Genomic DNA, 13,103 nt, shown 5'->3' on the forward strand with positions numbered 1-13,103 from the left:
CCCTCAACCTGCTCAAACCAGGATTAGCAAGCTGTCACACACAGACCCATGCTTCCTGCCACCTGGTTTCCTCCCCTCCCCCACCAACAGCTTCATTAAGATGTGATTCACATTTAAAATCGCCAGTTTGTGGTTTTCAGTATATTCACAGAGTTGTGCAACTATCACCACGATCAAATTTTAGAATATTGTTGTCACTCCCCAAAGAAGCCGCGTACTGGTTACCAGTCTCTCTGGTTCAATCCTCTCCACTCAGCCTCCACCACAGTCCTGAGCAATCACTAATCTACTTTCTGTCTCTGTAGATAGATTTGCCTCTTCGGGACATTTCTTATAAACGGACTCATATAATATGTGTCCTTTGTTCCTGGCTTTCTTTAATAGTATAGCATTCCTAAGACTCATCCGCGTTATAGCGTCTATCTATGTTGTAGTGTGTGTCCGTACTTTATTCCTTTTAGTGGCTAATAATCCATTGTGGAGATAACACTGTGTTTTATTTATCCATTTATCATTCGATGGGCATCTGGATTGTTTCTGCTTTTCAGCTCTTATGAGAAATGCTGCTATGAACGTTCCTGTATGAGTTATGGGTAGATGCGTCGCTTTTCTTGGATACATGCCTGGGAATGGAATTGTTGAATCTTACCGCAGCTCTCTGTCTCACGTTTTGCAAAACTGCCAGACCAGTTCCCAAAGCAGCTGCACTTTTTTTACATTTGAGCTAGCATTGTTGTGAGGGTTCTGATTTCTCCACATCCTCCCTGGAACTTGTTGTACTCTGTGTTTTTCTTGGATGTGGATGTGAAGTGTTACTTTGTTGTGGTTTTTTTGTTTTGTTTTGTTTTGTTTTGTATTTTAGAGAGAAAGAGAGCATGTGCATGCTTGCATGAGTGGGGAAGGGGCAGAGGGAGAGAGAGAGCGAGAGAGAGGGAATCCCAAGCAGGCTCCACACTCAGCACAGAGCCTGATGCAGGGCTCCAACCCACAAACCATGAGATCATGACCTAAGCCGAAATCAAGAGTCAGACGCTTAACGGACTGAGCCACCCAGGCGCCCTCTCACTGTGGTTTCGATTTCCCTAGTGATGTTGAGCATCTTTTCACCATGTGCTTAGTGGCTGTTCATATATATATATACACACACAAACATACACACACATATATGTGTGTGTTTCTTTTGAGGGGATAGATGTCTGTTCATTTCCTCTGCATATTTTCTAATTGAGTTATTCATCTTTCTATTACTGAGTTATAGGAGTTCTTTATATATTCTGGATACAAGTCCCATATTGGGGTTATCAGATGGATCATTTGCAAGCATTTTCTCACATTTTGTGGGTTGTCTTTTCAATTTCATGACAGTATCATTTGATGCACAAAAGGTTTCAATATTGGTGAGGTCCAATGTATCGGTTTTTTTTTTTTTTCTTTTGTTGCCTGTGCTTCTAGCGTTGTATCTAAGAAATCATTGCCATTAGGTCAAGAAGATGTATTTCTGTGTTGTATTCGGAGTATAGTCCTCACATTTAGGTTTATGATCCATTTTCAGCTGATTTTTTTGTGTGAGGTGTGAGATAGGGATCCAATTTCATCCTTCTCTGCGTGTGGATTTCCAGTCATCTCAGCACCATTATCAAAGAGACTTTTCTCTTTCCATTGACTCATCTTGTCATCCTTGTTGAAAACCAACTGACCACATGTAAGGGCTCATTTCTGGAGTATGCATTCTGTTGCATCAATAGATTTGTCTTTCCTTATGGGAGGGGCACATGGTCTTGATTACTGTAGTTTTGTATTAAGCTTTGAAGTAGGGAAGCATGAGTCATCCTACTTTGTTCTTTTTCTTTTTTTTTTTTTCCTAAAGATTTATTTATTTTTGAGAGAGAAGAGTACAAGTGGGGAAGGGATAGAGGGTGGCAGGTACAGAAGATCTGAAGCAGGCTCCACACTGATAGCAGTGAACCCGATGCGAGGCTCAAACTCATGAGCCGTGAAATCATGACCTGAGCCAAGTCTGATGCTCAACTGACTGAGCCACCCAGTTGCCCCTACTTTGTTCTTTTTCAAGATTGTTCTGGCTGTTCCCAGTCCTTTGAGCTGTCAGAATGGCTAGAACCAAAAAAATAAAGAAATAACAAGTGTTGGTGAGGATGTCCATGTCAATTTTAGGAGCAGTTTCTCAATTTCTGCAAAACTCCAGTAGGGATTTTGATAGGATTACATTGAATCTAGAGTGTCGACATACTAACAGCCTGACCCATAAAATGGGATGTCTTTCTTTTTATTTGGATCTTTATTTCAACAGAGTTTTGTAGTTTTCAGTGTACATATTTTGCACTTCTTTGACTCCATTTATTACTAAGGTTTTTTCTTCTTTTTGGTGCTATTGTAGATAGATTTTCAGTTTCGCATTCAGTTTATTCATAGAATAAAATTCACGTAAATAACAATTGATTTTTCTATATGGATCTTGTGCCCTGCTATCTCACTGAATTTCTTTATTGGATCTAATAGTTTTTTAGCAGATTCTTTAGGAGTTTATATAAGATCATGTCATCTGCAAGTAGAGATAGTTTTACTTCTTCTGTTCCAGTCTGGATGTCTTTTGTTTCTTTTTCTTGGCCACTTGTCCTGGCAAGAACTTCCAGTACAATGTTGATTAGAAGTCTTTTTTTTTATTTTATTTTTTATAATTTACATCCAAATTAGCTAGCATATAGTGCAACAATGATTTCAGGAGTAGATTCCTTAGTGCCCCTTACCCATTTAGCCCATCTCCCCTCCCACAACCCCTCCAGTAACCCTCTTTTGTTCTTCATATTTAAGAGTCTCTTATGTTTTGTTCCACTCCCTGTTTTCACATTATTTTTGCTTCCCTTCCCTGATGTTCATCTGTTTGGTCTCTTAAAGTCCTCATGTGAGTGAAGTCATAATTTGTATTTCCCTGACTGACTAATTTCACTTAGCAGGATACCCTCCAGTTCCATCCACATAGTTGCGAAAGGCAAGATTTCATTCTTTTTGATTTCCAAGTAATACTCCATTGTGTGTATATATATATATATATATATATATATATATATACACCACATCTTCTTTATCCATTCATCCATTGATGGACATTTGGGCTCTTTCCATGCTTTGGCTATTGTTGATAGTGCTGCTATAAACATTGGGGTGCATGTGTCCCTTCAAAACATCATACCTGTATCCCTTGGATAAATACCTAGTAGTGCAATTGCTGGGTCGTAGGGTAGTTCTATTTTCAGTTTTATGAGGAACCTCCATACTGGTTTCCAGAGTGGCTGCACCAGCTTGCATTCCCATACCTACATCTCTCCTACCAACCAACGTGCCAGTGGTAAATTCCCATAGAAGTCTTGTTCCTGATCACGGGGCAAGCATTCATCCCTTCATGATTAAGCATGATGTTAGCTGTGTGTATTTCCTTGATGTCCTTTATCAGATTGAGGAAATTCTCTTCTGCTCCTTGTCAAGTGTGTGTGTGTGTGTGTGTGTGTGTGTGTGTGTGTGTGTGTTTTCAGGAAAGGATGTTGGATATTGCCAGATTTTTTTTTTTTGAGTCTTGCAGCAATCATACAGTTTGTTCTTTATTCTATTAATATGGTTTATTACATTGATTTATTTTCAGATGTTAAACCTGCATTCCTGGGTAAACGTCACTTGGTCATGGTATATAATCTTTTAATATGATGTTAGATTTGGTTTGCTAGGGTTTTGTTGAGGATTTTTCCATCTGTTTTCATAAGAGATAAAGGTCTTTGTCTGATTTTGGTATCAGACTAATGCTAGCCTCAGAGAATGAATAGGGAAATTTCTTCCTCTTCTATATTTTGGAAGAGTTTTTAAAGGATTGGTATTAATTTTTCTTTAAATGTTTGGTAGAATTCACCTGAGAAACCATCTGGGATTGGGCTATAATTTGTGGGAAGTTTTAAATCACTAATTTAGCCTCTTTGCTTGTTATTCATCTGTTCTGATTTGCTATATCTTATTAAGTTGGTTTTGGTAGTCTGTGTTTCTTCTAGAAACTTCTAGAATTTAAATTATTCTTTGGTGCCATTTGCTTTCAGCCTGAATAACTTCCTTTAGTATTTTCTTACGAGGCATGCTGCTAGCAACGAAATCTCCCTGTTGCTGTTTGTGTGGGAATATTTTTTTCACCTTTATTGTTGAGAGCTAATTTTACTGGTCATCCTTGATTAACACCACTGCCTCTGGCCTTCATTATTTTGTTTTTAATATTTTAAAATTTTTTAATGTTTATTTATTTATGAGAGAGACAGAGTGTGAGTGGGGGAGGGGCAGAGAAAGAGGGAAACACAGAAACCGAAGCAGGCTCCAGGCTCCAAGCGGTCAGCACAGAGCCCCACATGGGGCTTGAACTCACAAACTGCGAGATCATGACCTGAGCTGAAGTGGGACGCTCAACCAACTGAGCCACCCAGGCGCCTCAAGTAGACATTCTTGAATAAACATTTCTCTATTTGTTGTATCGACTTTAGAACAATCTCCAGATATTTTGAGTGGTTGTTAAAAAACAAAAAAGGATTTTCACCAGTTACATGGTTATCCTACTGAGGAGAGAGCTCACCCGGCTCCTCACAGGTCCACTGTAGACGTTTCTGTTTGCTGCCTGTTTTTGTAAACAGAGTTTCATCGGAACATAGTCCATTCACTTATCTGTTGTCGGTAGCCGTGTTCATGCCCCAGTGGCAGAGCTGAGTAGTTGCAACTGAGATCATGCAGCCAAAGTAGCTACTGGCCCTCACAGAAAAAGTGTGCTGAGACATGGCTGCGTTATCTTTCTATTCTCAATACGGAAAACAGTTCCGCTACAAAATGACATCTTGAAACTGGACGACAGCCGGGGTGCCCGGGGTCTGTTCGGCTCCTGTTCGCGAACCTGCGGTCCAGGTGTCCTGTGAAGAGGGAATGGACGAGTGTGCCGTCAGAATTTCAGGAAAAGGAGGCGCCTGGGTGTTGGTTAAGTGTCCGCCTCTTGGTTTTAGCTCAGTTCGTGATCTCATGGTTTCCTGAGTTCGAGCCCCGCATGGGGCTCTGTCATGGGGCTCTGTGCTGGCAACGCAGAGCCTGCTTAGGATTCTCTCCCTCCCTTGCTCTTTGCCCCTCCCCCTCTCACACTGTTTCCATCTCTCTCAAAAAAAAAAATACTAAAAAGAATTGCAGGAAAAGTTATGAAAAGTTGTGACCGTCAGTGAATCTGAAAAAAAATCATTGTTCTCTGCTTCCGGTTGTTTGTGGTACTGGACCCTTTTAAATTTTTAACTTTTTGTGATGGCTTTTCTTATCCTAAGTCAGTATTCCATTTCCCATCTGATTTAGTATTTTAAATTTTGTAATCTTTTTCCCTGAAATGGCCCTGAATTACATAAGCGTCTTCCCCATGGCAGGCTGGGGAGCGGTGTGACCAGATTCATGCTGTGGATTTGTGTTCCCTGAGCTCAAGTGTTCTACTCACTGTATTCCTGAATTTTTAGCATGTCAGCTTGTCAGCTGACCTTCATTTCCATTATATGTCCTTGAAGTTGCCTTTTGTACGTAAACAAGTAGATCCTGTATGTCTCTGGAGTCACTGGTTTGACCTGCCGGTTGCATCTTTATGAAAGGGCCTGGTGTGGGCTTCACCTGGGGACATGGTGTGGGGCAGGCTCTGGCGGAGGGGACAGCAGGCTGGACAGGATGTTGAGGATGGCTGGGAGACCAAGGCGGTGGTCAGGGGGGAGGAGGGTGTCTTTCACCTCGCTGCACCTCCTGATGGGGCTCTGACTTTCTAGGGAGAGTAGGGTCTGCTCTCTCTCAGAACCTCTAGAGCCAAACCAATCTCAAAGGAACTGCAGGTAGAAAGGTATGGGGTGTCTGAGTGGCCCTGGAGTGGTGGGTCATAGGAGTGACCTTCTTTCTTTCAGCACTGCTTTAAAGGACACTGCATCTGGCTGACGCCTGACATTCTCAAACGGGATGGCAACTGGGGCGCCTGGAGTCCGTTCGGCTCCTGCTCACGCACCTGCGGCACAGGTGTGAAGTTCAGGACCCGCCAGTGTGACAACCCACAGTGAGTTGGCCGCGCTGTTTCGCGCCTTCCCGTGTGGTAGCTGAGGTCCCCAAGACCCCTCCCTGGCTGACCCTGTCCTGCAGGGTTCCTATGGCTGCACACCACTTGTGCAGAGGGTGTCCTCCTCACCATTCATGGGACAAAGCAGAGACTCCTAGAGGGGAAGGTCATGCAGCCTGCAGTGGCCGAGCCAGGCCTAGAGGCTTGGAAACCTGGTCTCCAATTCTCTGGCCTGGGGCCATTCCCCCAACCTGGCCCACACCCTCTTCTAGACACCAGCTTCCTCTGCCCTTCTTGGTCAAGGGCATGGAGTAAGGTATCATAGAGACAGGGAAATGGGCATAAAGAGGAGGGCCCTCTCGGGCTCCAGGATGCTGGGAGCCTGAGCAGGGGAGCCGCTGTCTGCAGTCAGGCAAGGTCAGGGACATGCCATTGCAGGCATGTATGGTGCAGATCGCCTAGGGAGGCTGCCCCTGGGGTCTGCCAGCTCCCACTCCCAAATGGGCTCCTCCTCCTGCCTCCCATGCAGACCCAAGGCCCTGTGCTGTGTTGTCCTCCCCCAGGGTCCTTGAATCTCCCCCGTTATACCCCCACTCTGTGAAGATCTCTCAGGTCTGTGCCCTTCCTTATTCACGCCCCACCCCTCCTCCACCTTGCCTCACCCATGGTGATGTGCCCATGGGCCCCTGCAGCTCTGTGAGGCTCGGGGTGCATCAGTGAGCCCCGGGCCTCAGACAGCCTACCTTGTAGGTTTATTGTGGGTGCACGTGCAGTAATGTGAGCTGAATCCCGCCCCCCTCCACGTAGACAACAGTTCACTCAGGTTTCCGTCTTCCCAGGGAGGCCCTGCTGCTGCCAGGGGACATGTGGCTTTTGTCTCTTTCTTTGGCCTTTTCAGTATTTTAAAGATCTCAATTCTCCTGAAAATACAACAAATCTGGAATTTCACGTAAAAAAAAAAAGAGAGAGAGAATCTTATTTCCAGCTTTCAGACTTTCAAAGCTTCCAGCTTTCATTGCAACACCAGGCCCAACTACAGGCTAGCGGTGAATGGCTTCTGGAGCATCCAGACCCAGCCATCTTCACTCACGTCCTCCACCCACCTGGACCCCCTCGATGTTTGGGGGTGGGCCCCAAACCTTAAGCCTGAGTCCTAGGCTCATCACCCTTCTCTGGGTTCCACCATGGTCTCAGCAGGAATTGCATATGACTTTATGTACATCTGTGTTTTTCTCAGGGGCAGGTGTTTGGCTTCACATCATCTTCTCAAAGGAGCCTGTGACCCCCAAATCTAAGCCCTGCAGGTCTCTGAGGCCCGTCTAGACCCTAGTCTCTGCAGCATTTCTGGTTGCTCTGGTTGGCCAGGCCCTGAATTGGCCCCTGGGGTGCCAGAGGGGGCCAGCAACTAGGCTCTGGGGAGAGGGGTCAAGTCCACATTGGTCAGGAAGGGACCCACGACCTGGAGTCCAGCATTGGAAAAGCCCAAACCTCAGGGTCACCTGTGCTTAGGGCCAGGCACTCCAGCTGGTGCTTGGAGAACCCTAAACCTCATGCTTCTGACTAGCTCCTACCCAAGGGCTTCAGGCCCCATCCTGGTCAGGTGCAAAGTACCCTATCCCCAGCTCCTTTCAAGCACCCCTGGGGCTACTATACCTGCCTCGGGATGAGATTCAAGATTGACAAGACAGGAAGTTAGAACCTCAGAGGCCCTGGGGTGCTGGGTGAGGACAACAAAGTTCCCGTCCCCTGGCACGGCCCTGGGGGGAGCTTACACAGGCTCAAGGCTGGGGAGGGGGGCTCCACGTTCTCCATCTGGGCACTTGAGGGAATTTTTACCCCTCTGGCTGCCCCAGCCTCCTTGGTGGCAGCAAGGGACAGGGCAGCAGTGACAGGAGCTGTCTGCTCACACAAGCTATCATGCCTGGAGATTAGCCAACCCCTGCCTGGTGCCGACACTCCCTCCACATCAGTGACTGTCAGACAGCGTGGATGCCTCGGCAGGAACTATGAAAACTGTTTACATCACCATCAGTGGGGGACCCGGGTAGCTGCGGGGGGCCAGAGCACCTCAGAGCCCCTGGGCTCCACACAGCCTGTTTGTCAGCACCTCAGATGGGCCCCACAGGCCTCCCTTTCATGCATTCTCCAGAGGGTGACTGTCTGTCCTTGTGGCTCCCTGCGCTGCTCCACAGCCTTTCCTAAATACTGGGGCCAGCGTGAAGACACCTGCACAGTTCACAGCCAGCCCTGCTCGCTGGACCCAGTCCCTCTCTGTCACCGGCTCTCCCCACTTTGTGACTGCAAAACCACAGGCAGTCTAGCATCTGACTCTTTGCTTCGTCTTCCTCCCCGACCACCCCTGAATTCTCCAGCTCACTTTCTGGTTCAAAGTTAGCGTCGGTTTCCGTTGGAGTCAGTAGGCCTCCTTCTTGCTGTTTCCCAGACAGTCGCTGGGAACTGGCTTCCCACACCTGCACCCCCTCCCGGTGATGCCCTCATTGGTGTCCTTCTCTGCAGTTCCATCAGTGGCCCTGGTGTGAATCTCAGAGCTGCTCCTCCTTTTCACCCTCCCCATCCAACACTGAAGTTTCTTCTCTCCCCACACATTTCTTGTATCATTCTTTCCATGGACTTTCCTCCAGAACGTGGCACGCGAGGAGGGCCCTAGGGGAGTCCCTTTTGTTGTCCACTCTGCTGTGCCGCATGTGGCTGCACTTACCACCCCGCCACATGCACAGAGCATGACCTTTGCCCGAGTCTCAGGTAGGACCTCGGGTCCTGCCACACCTGGCAGATGGCAGCCCTGAGGCCCCCAGCTCCTCTGGGGGTGCGGTCCGCCCCACTCCATCGCCCCGCCTGCCAGAGGCACCTGCTGGCCCACAGCCAGAGCCTTTTCTGATCTTTGCCGTGCGTGGGGCCAGGCTCTGTGGATGAGCACTGCTTAGAGTCTCTGAGGTGGAGGAAAGCCAGTGAACCCAGTGTCCACTGCATGCCTGACCCTTGTTGAGAACTCGTGCGCGATTGTGCGGTTTCAGATTCTCTGGTTTCGTGCGCGATTCTGCCCGGCTGTGAAGGAGACTCCCCCAGCTCTTCCATCTTGAGATTAATGTCCCAGGAATGGCAGAACCTTAATAGCCAGTCAGCATCCTACTGTTGGTTCATAGTCATGGCGACAGGAGCTGGGGGGTGGGAGGGCGTCCTGGGGCCCAGCTAATGCTCCTGCAACAGGGCAGGGCTGGGTCCCGTCACTCTGTGGAGCTGCCCCCACACACACACACCTGAGACTCTACCTCTCTTCCTGGTGGCACCGAGCTGCAAGGCTTTCGCTTTCTTTTCCAGCCCAGCCAACGGGGGTCGCACCTGCTCTGGCCTTGGCTATGACTTCCAGCTGTGCAACCCCCAGGACTGCCCTGACACCCTGGCTGACTTCCGCGAGGAGCAGTGCCGCCAGTGGGACCTGTACTTCGAGCACGGTGACGCCCAACACCACTGGCTGCCCCACGAGCACCGGGATGGTGAGCCCTCAGAGACAGGGCCAGCGGGTGCTCAGCTGCTGGGTCCGGGGCACTGGTGGGGCACAGCTCACACTGTCCTGTGCTGCTCATGCCACCATGGGCAAGCCACTGGCTATGCCAGGCTATCAGCGGAGCCCACCCTGACCGCCATAGCTGCCAGGGCCAGTCCTGGAATTTTAAACATACAGCTCCAGTTCCTTCTGGGCCTTGGGCAGGGGTGGGCGGACGGCAGACACAGGCCTGCTGTGCTCTCTCCATCACCCGTGTGTGTGTTACCCCAGCCCAGCGCCTGCCACAGGCCCAATTCATACAGTCCAGAGAGTAGGTGCCAAAGCAGACAGGGTCCCCCTCTTGGAGGGGGCATGCAGTCTGGAGGGAAAGGCTGTCAGAGTCTCTGGGATCAGCGCCAACATCAACCTGGCTCTGTTGGGAAAAGGTCTTCCCAAGTGCAAGAGCCCAGGGTCAAAGGCCCCAAGACAGACACACCAGGGGGGTTGAAGCCACCTGCCCCCTTTTGCTTTCTGCCCCAGTCCCAGGGGCAGAATCCTAAGAAGACCCTCGAGAGAGCTTCTCCCTTGCATGGTGCTTCTCTCGAGCAAACCTGGGAGGAAAGCGAGGGGTGCAGCCAGCCTGCCTCGCCAACACCCCACTGCTTCCCTTCCAGCCAAGGAGAGATGTCACCTCTACTGCCAGTCCAAGGAGACCGGGGAGGTGGTGTCCATGAAGCGTATGGTGCACGATGGGACACGCTGCTCCTACAAGGACGCCTTCAGCCTCTGTGTGCGTGGGGAGTGCAAGGTGAGGGCCGTGAGGCCAGCGGGGGGCAGGCATAGCTCAGGGTATCAGCTTTGTGGGGTTACTGGGTGGTCTGAGGCTAAGCGTGCATAGTGTCAGAATCAGTGCCTGGAACAAGGCACATCCTGGAGGCAAGACTGAGTAGGCACAACTGATTGTAGGGTCACAGAGGCTGACTTCCTTCTTGTCTTGCTGAGAGATGAGATCTGCAAAGAAGTCTCCTGCAGAAAGCTTGGTGGAATACCACAGGCACCCCAGCCAAAGGGGGTGAGGCCAGAAGAGCAAGGAGGTGGGGTACGGGGCCACTGGACCTGTGCCCAGGGCTTCTCTCCACCCACATGGCGCCTTAGCCCACTGGAAAGGAGGCTCCTGTCTGATGCAATGGCTGGGCGGCCAGGCTTCACAGTCTGCTCAGGTGGTGAAGCCAAATCCTGAGAAACAAAGAACAGTGTCTCCTTAATTCCCGCAGGGTTTTCATTAATGGAGGTGACTGAGTGACCCACAGAGAGTAACACACATAAGAGTGTGTTACTTATGTTTCCTGAGGGAAACCATGCAGGGCCACATGGGGAAGCACCAGATTTGATCGGGAGGTAGAAGGGAGTGGGGGGCAGCTTAAGCCAGAGTTTTTACTGGCGCTTCCTTGGGAGAGGCAAGACAGAGCAGGAGAGACAGTTGAGGATTAGTTAGTATGAATAATCCAGGTAGGTTCCAGGCTGTAAGGGTGGTCCCTAGTTTCCTGGTACCTGGCCTTAGGATGATTTCAGGCAGGGGAAGGATCAGCTTGGTGCATGAGAGGCAGATAAAGGGAGTGATTGCTGGATTGTCGGTTTACCTATGAAAGGCGTGCCCCCACACCAGCCCTTTGCTGTTTCCAAGAATCAGCATGAGGGAGGGACAGCCTCTTCCTAGCCAGCATGTTCTTAAAGATGTCAGAGCACAGTTAGAAGAATTTCAGAAACATGACTAACATGAGCCATAAGCATCATGCACAATCAAAGAACAGACTGAAGTATTTCGATTAATGGAGATTTTGAAGGAATAATAGTAGGATGATAGATTTTTGCATCACTTGAAATATATATATGTCCACATATGTATATGATCGTATTGCAAATGTTAGAAAACAAAGTAGACAGAAGGACTGGAACCACACAAAAGTCGTGGGCAGCAGTAAGATGAAATACCGAGTCCTCACGATACATGGGGATGTGCAACCCTTCTTCTGAAAGAATCTCATACTGGGTCAAAAATAATATCCAAGTGGATGCTGTTAATTAGGGAATATCCAAAGGCAATGACTCAGGAAGGTGGAAAGTGAAATGACAGTAGAAGACGTGTCAGGAGAATAAAGATGTACACGCGTGCGCACACACACACACACGCACACGGAGCAGGGAATGAAAAAAGTATCAAGGATTAAGCGAGGCCCATGGGGTCATTTTGTTTTGATAAAGGGCATAGGCCACTACCCTGAGAAAGTAATAGCATGCTACCGAATATGTCACCCAAAAATGGCACTGAGAGAGGCAGAGATTGAATTAGCTAACATCTTTCCTGATCTGATGACTCACACATAGGATTTCATCACAGATGGGGAGGGAGGAAACAGCACCTCGTTAGCTCTGCGCCCCTCCCTGTGTGACAGATACCCCAGCACCTCTACCAGTGTCTCCCACCCGGTCTTGAACTGATGCACAATCCAGCTGAGAGACCTCTCTGGGCGTGGACTTAGCTGGCAGCAGCCTCACAAAGCCACTCAGAGACATGAGCCATCCCCAGCCTGAGCAGTTAACCCTGGTAGGATCTCAAGCGAGATTTCAGGCCCACATGAGGACCGTGGTCTTCATTTGCCATTTCTGCTCTGTTAACCCTTTCTACTCTGTCCCCGTGTCATTCTCCCCCCTAGCTCACACCACTGAATGTTAAAACAGTGTCTCCTGAAGGTCTGTGGACACTTGTCAGACATGGAGGCTCCCCGAGCCGGGGACGGCACTCGCCTGGGCCTGGTGGTCGTGCCACCCGATGAGCCGACTGGCAGGTGCCCACAAAACTGCTCTTCTAGATGGCAGGCAAGGGCCTTGTCCTGTCTGCTGTGATTAGACAGACCTTGGTTTCAGAACTAGCAAAAGATGGGGAAATAAATGTGTCTGAGAATTAAGCAGATAATGACAAGCCATTTTAATATCTCTCAAGTTCTGACAGATCAAGCAGTAAATTTATTCTGTTTTCCTTTTGCTCACTTTCTGGGACTCTCAGAACAAAGTCTCAGTTGGAGCAAGTCTTTTAAAATGTAGCATGCTGCTTCCATTTTTCCTCTGTCCAGATAGCCTCCTTCCCTTCCAACCAGCTGAATTTCTAAATTTTTTTAAGTGTATTTATCAATTTTGAGAGAGAGAGAGAGAGCTGGGGAGGGGCAGAGAGGGAGAGAATCCCAAGCAGGCTGTCAGTGCAGAGCCCGACCGACACAGGGCTCGAACCCATGAACTGTGAGATCGTGACCTGAACCGAAACCAAGAGTGAGACACTTAACTGACTGAGCCACCCAGGTGCCCCAACCAGCTGAATTTCTTTTCTTTTCTTTTCTTTTCTTTCTTTCTTTCTTTCTTTCTTTCTTTTTTTCTTTAACCAGCTGAATTTCTAATTCGTGTTTGGATTGTGCACAGGCTGCACGCCTTTTTAGAAAGAGTACA

The 13,103-nt window shown here is 48.6% G+C and overlaps 1 protein-coding gene across 1 annotated transcript in view; it reads left to right on the top strand.

Moving 5' to 3' along the window:
- ADAMTS2 (ADAM metallopeptidase with thrombospondin type 1 motif 2) overlaps nt 1-13,103 on the top strand; it is a 243,665-nt gene that overhangs the window by 206,758 nt on the left and 23,804 nt on the right. Inside the window, exons 11-13 of the mRNA XM_045485147.1 lie at nt 5,955-6,100; nt 9,440-9,615; nt 10,280-10,413. Coding sequence (XP_045341103.1) covers nt 5,955-6,100; nt 9,440-9,615; nt 10,280-10,413 — 456 coding nt within the window. The remainder of the gene's footprint in view (nt 1-5,954; nt 6,101-9,439; nt 9,616-10,279; nt 10,414-13,103) is intronic.

This window comes from Leopardus geoffroyi, chromosome A1 (genome assembly GCF_018350155.1).
Source record: "Leopardus geoffroyi isolate Oge1 chromosome A1, O.geoffroyi_Oge1_pat1.0, whole genome shotgun sequence".
Classification (NCBI taxonomy): domain Eukaryota; kingdom Metazoa; phylum Chordata; class Mammalia; order Carnivora; family Felidae; genus Leopardus; species Leopardus geoffroyi.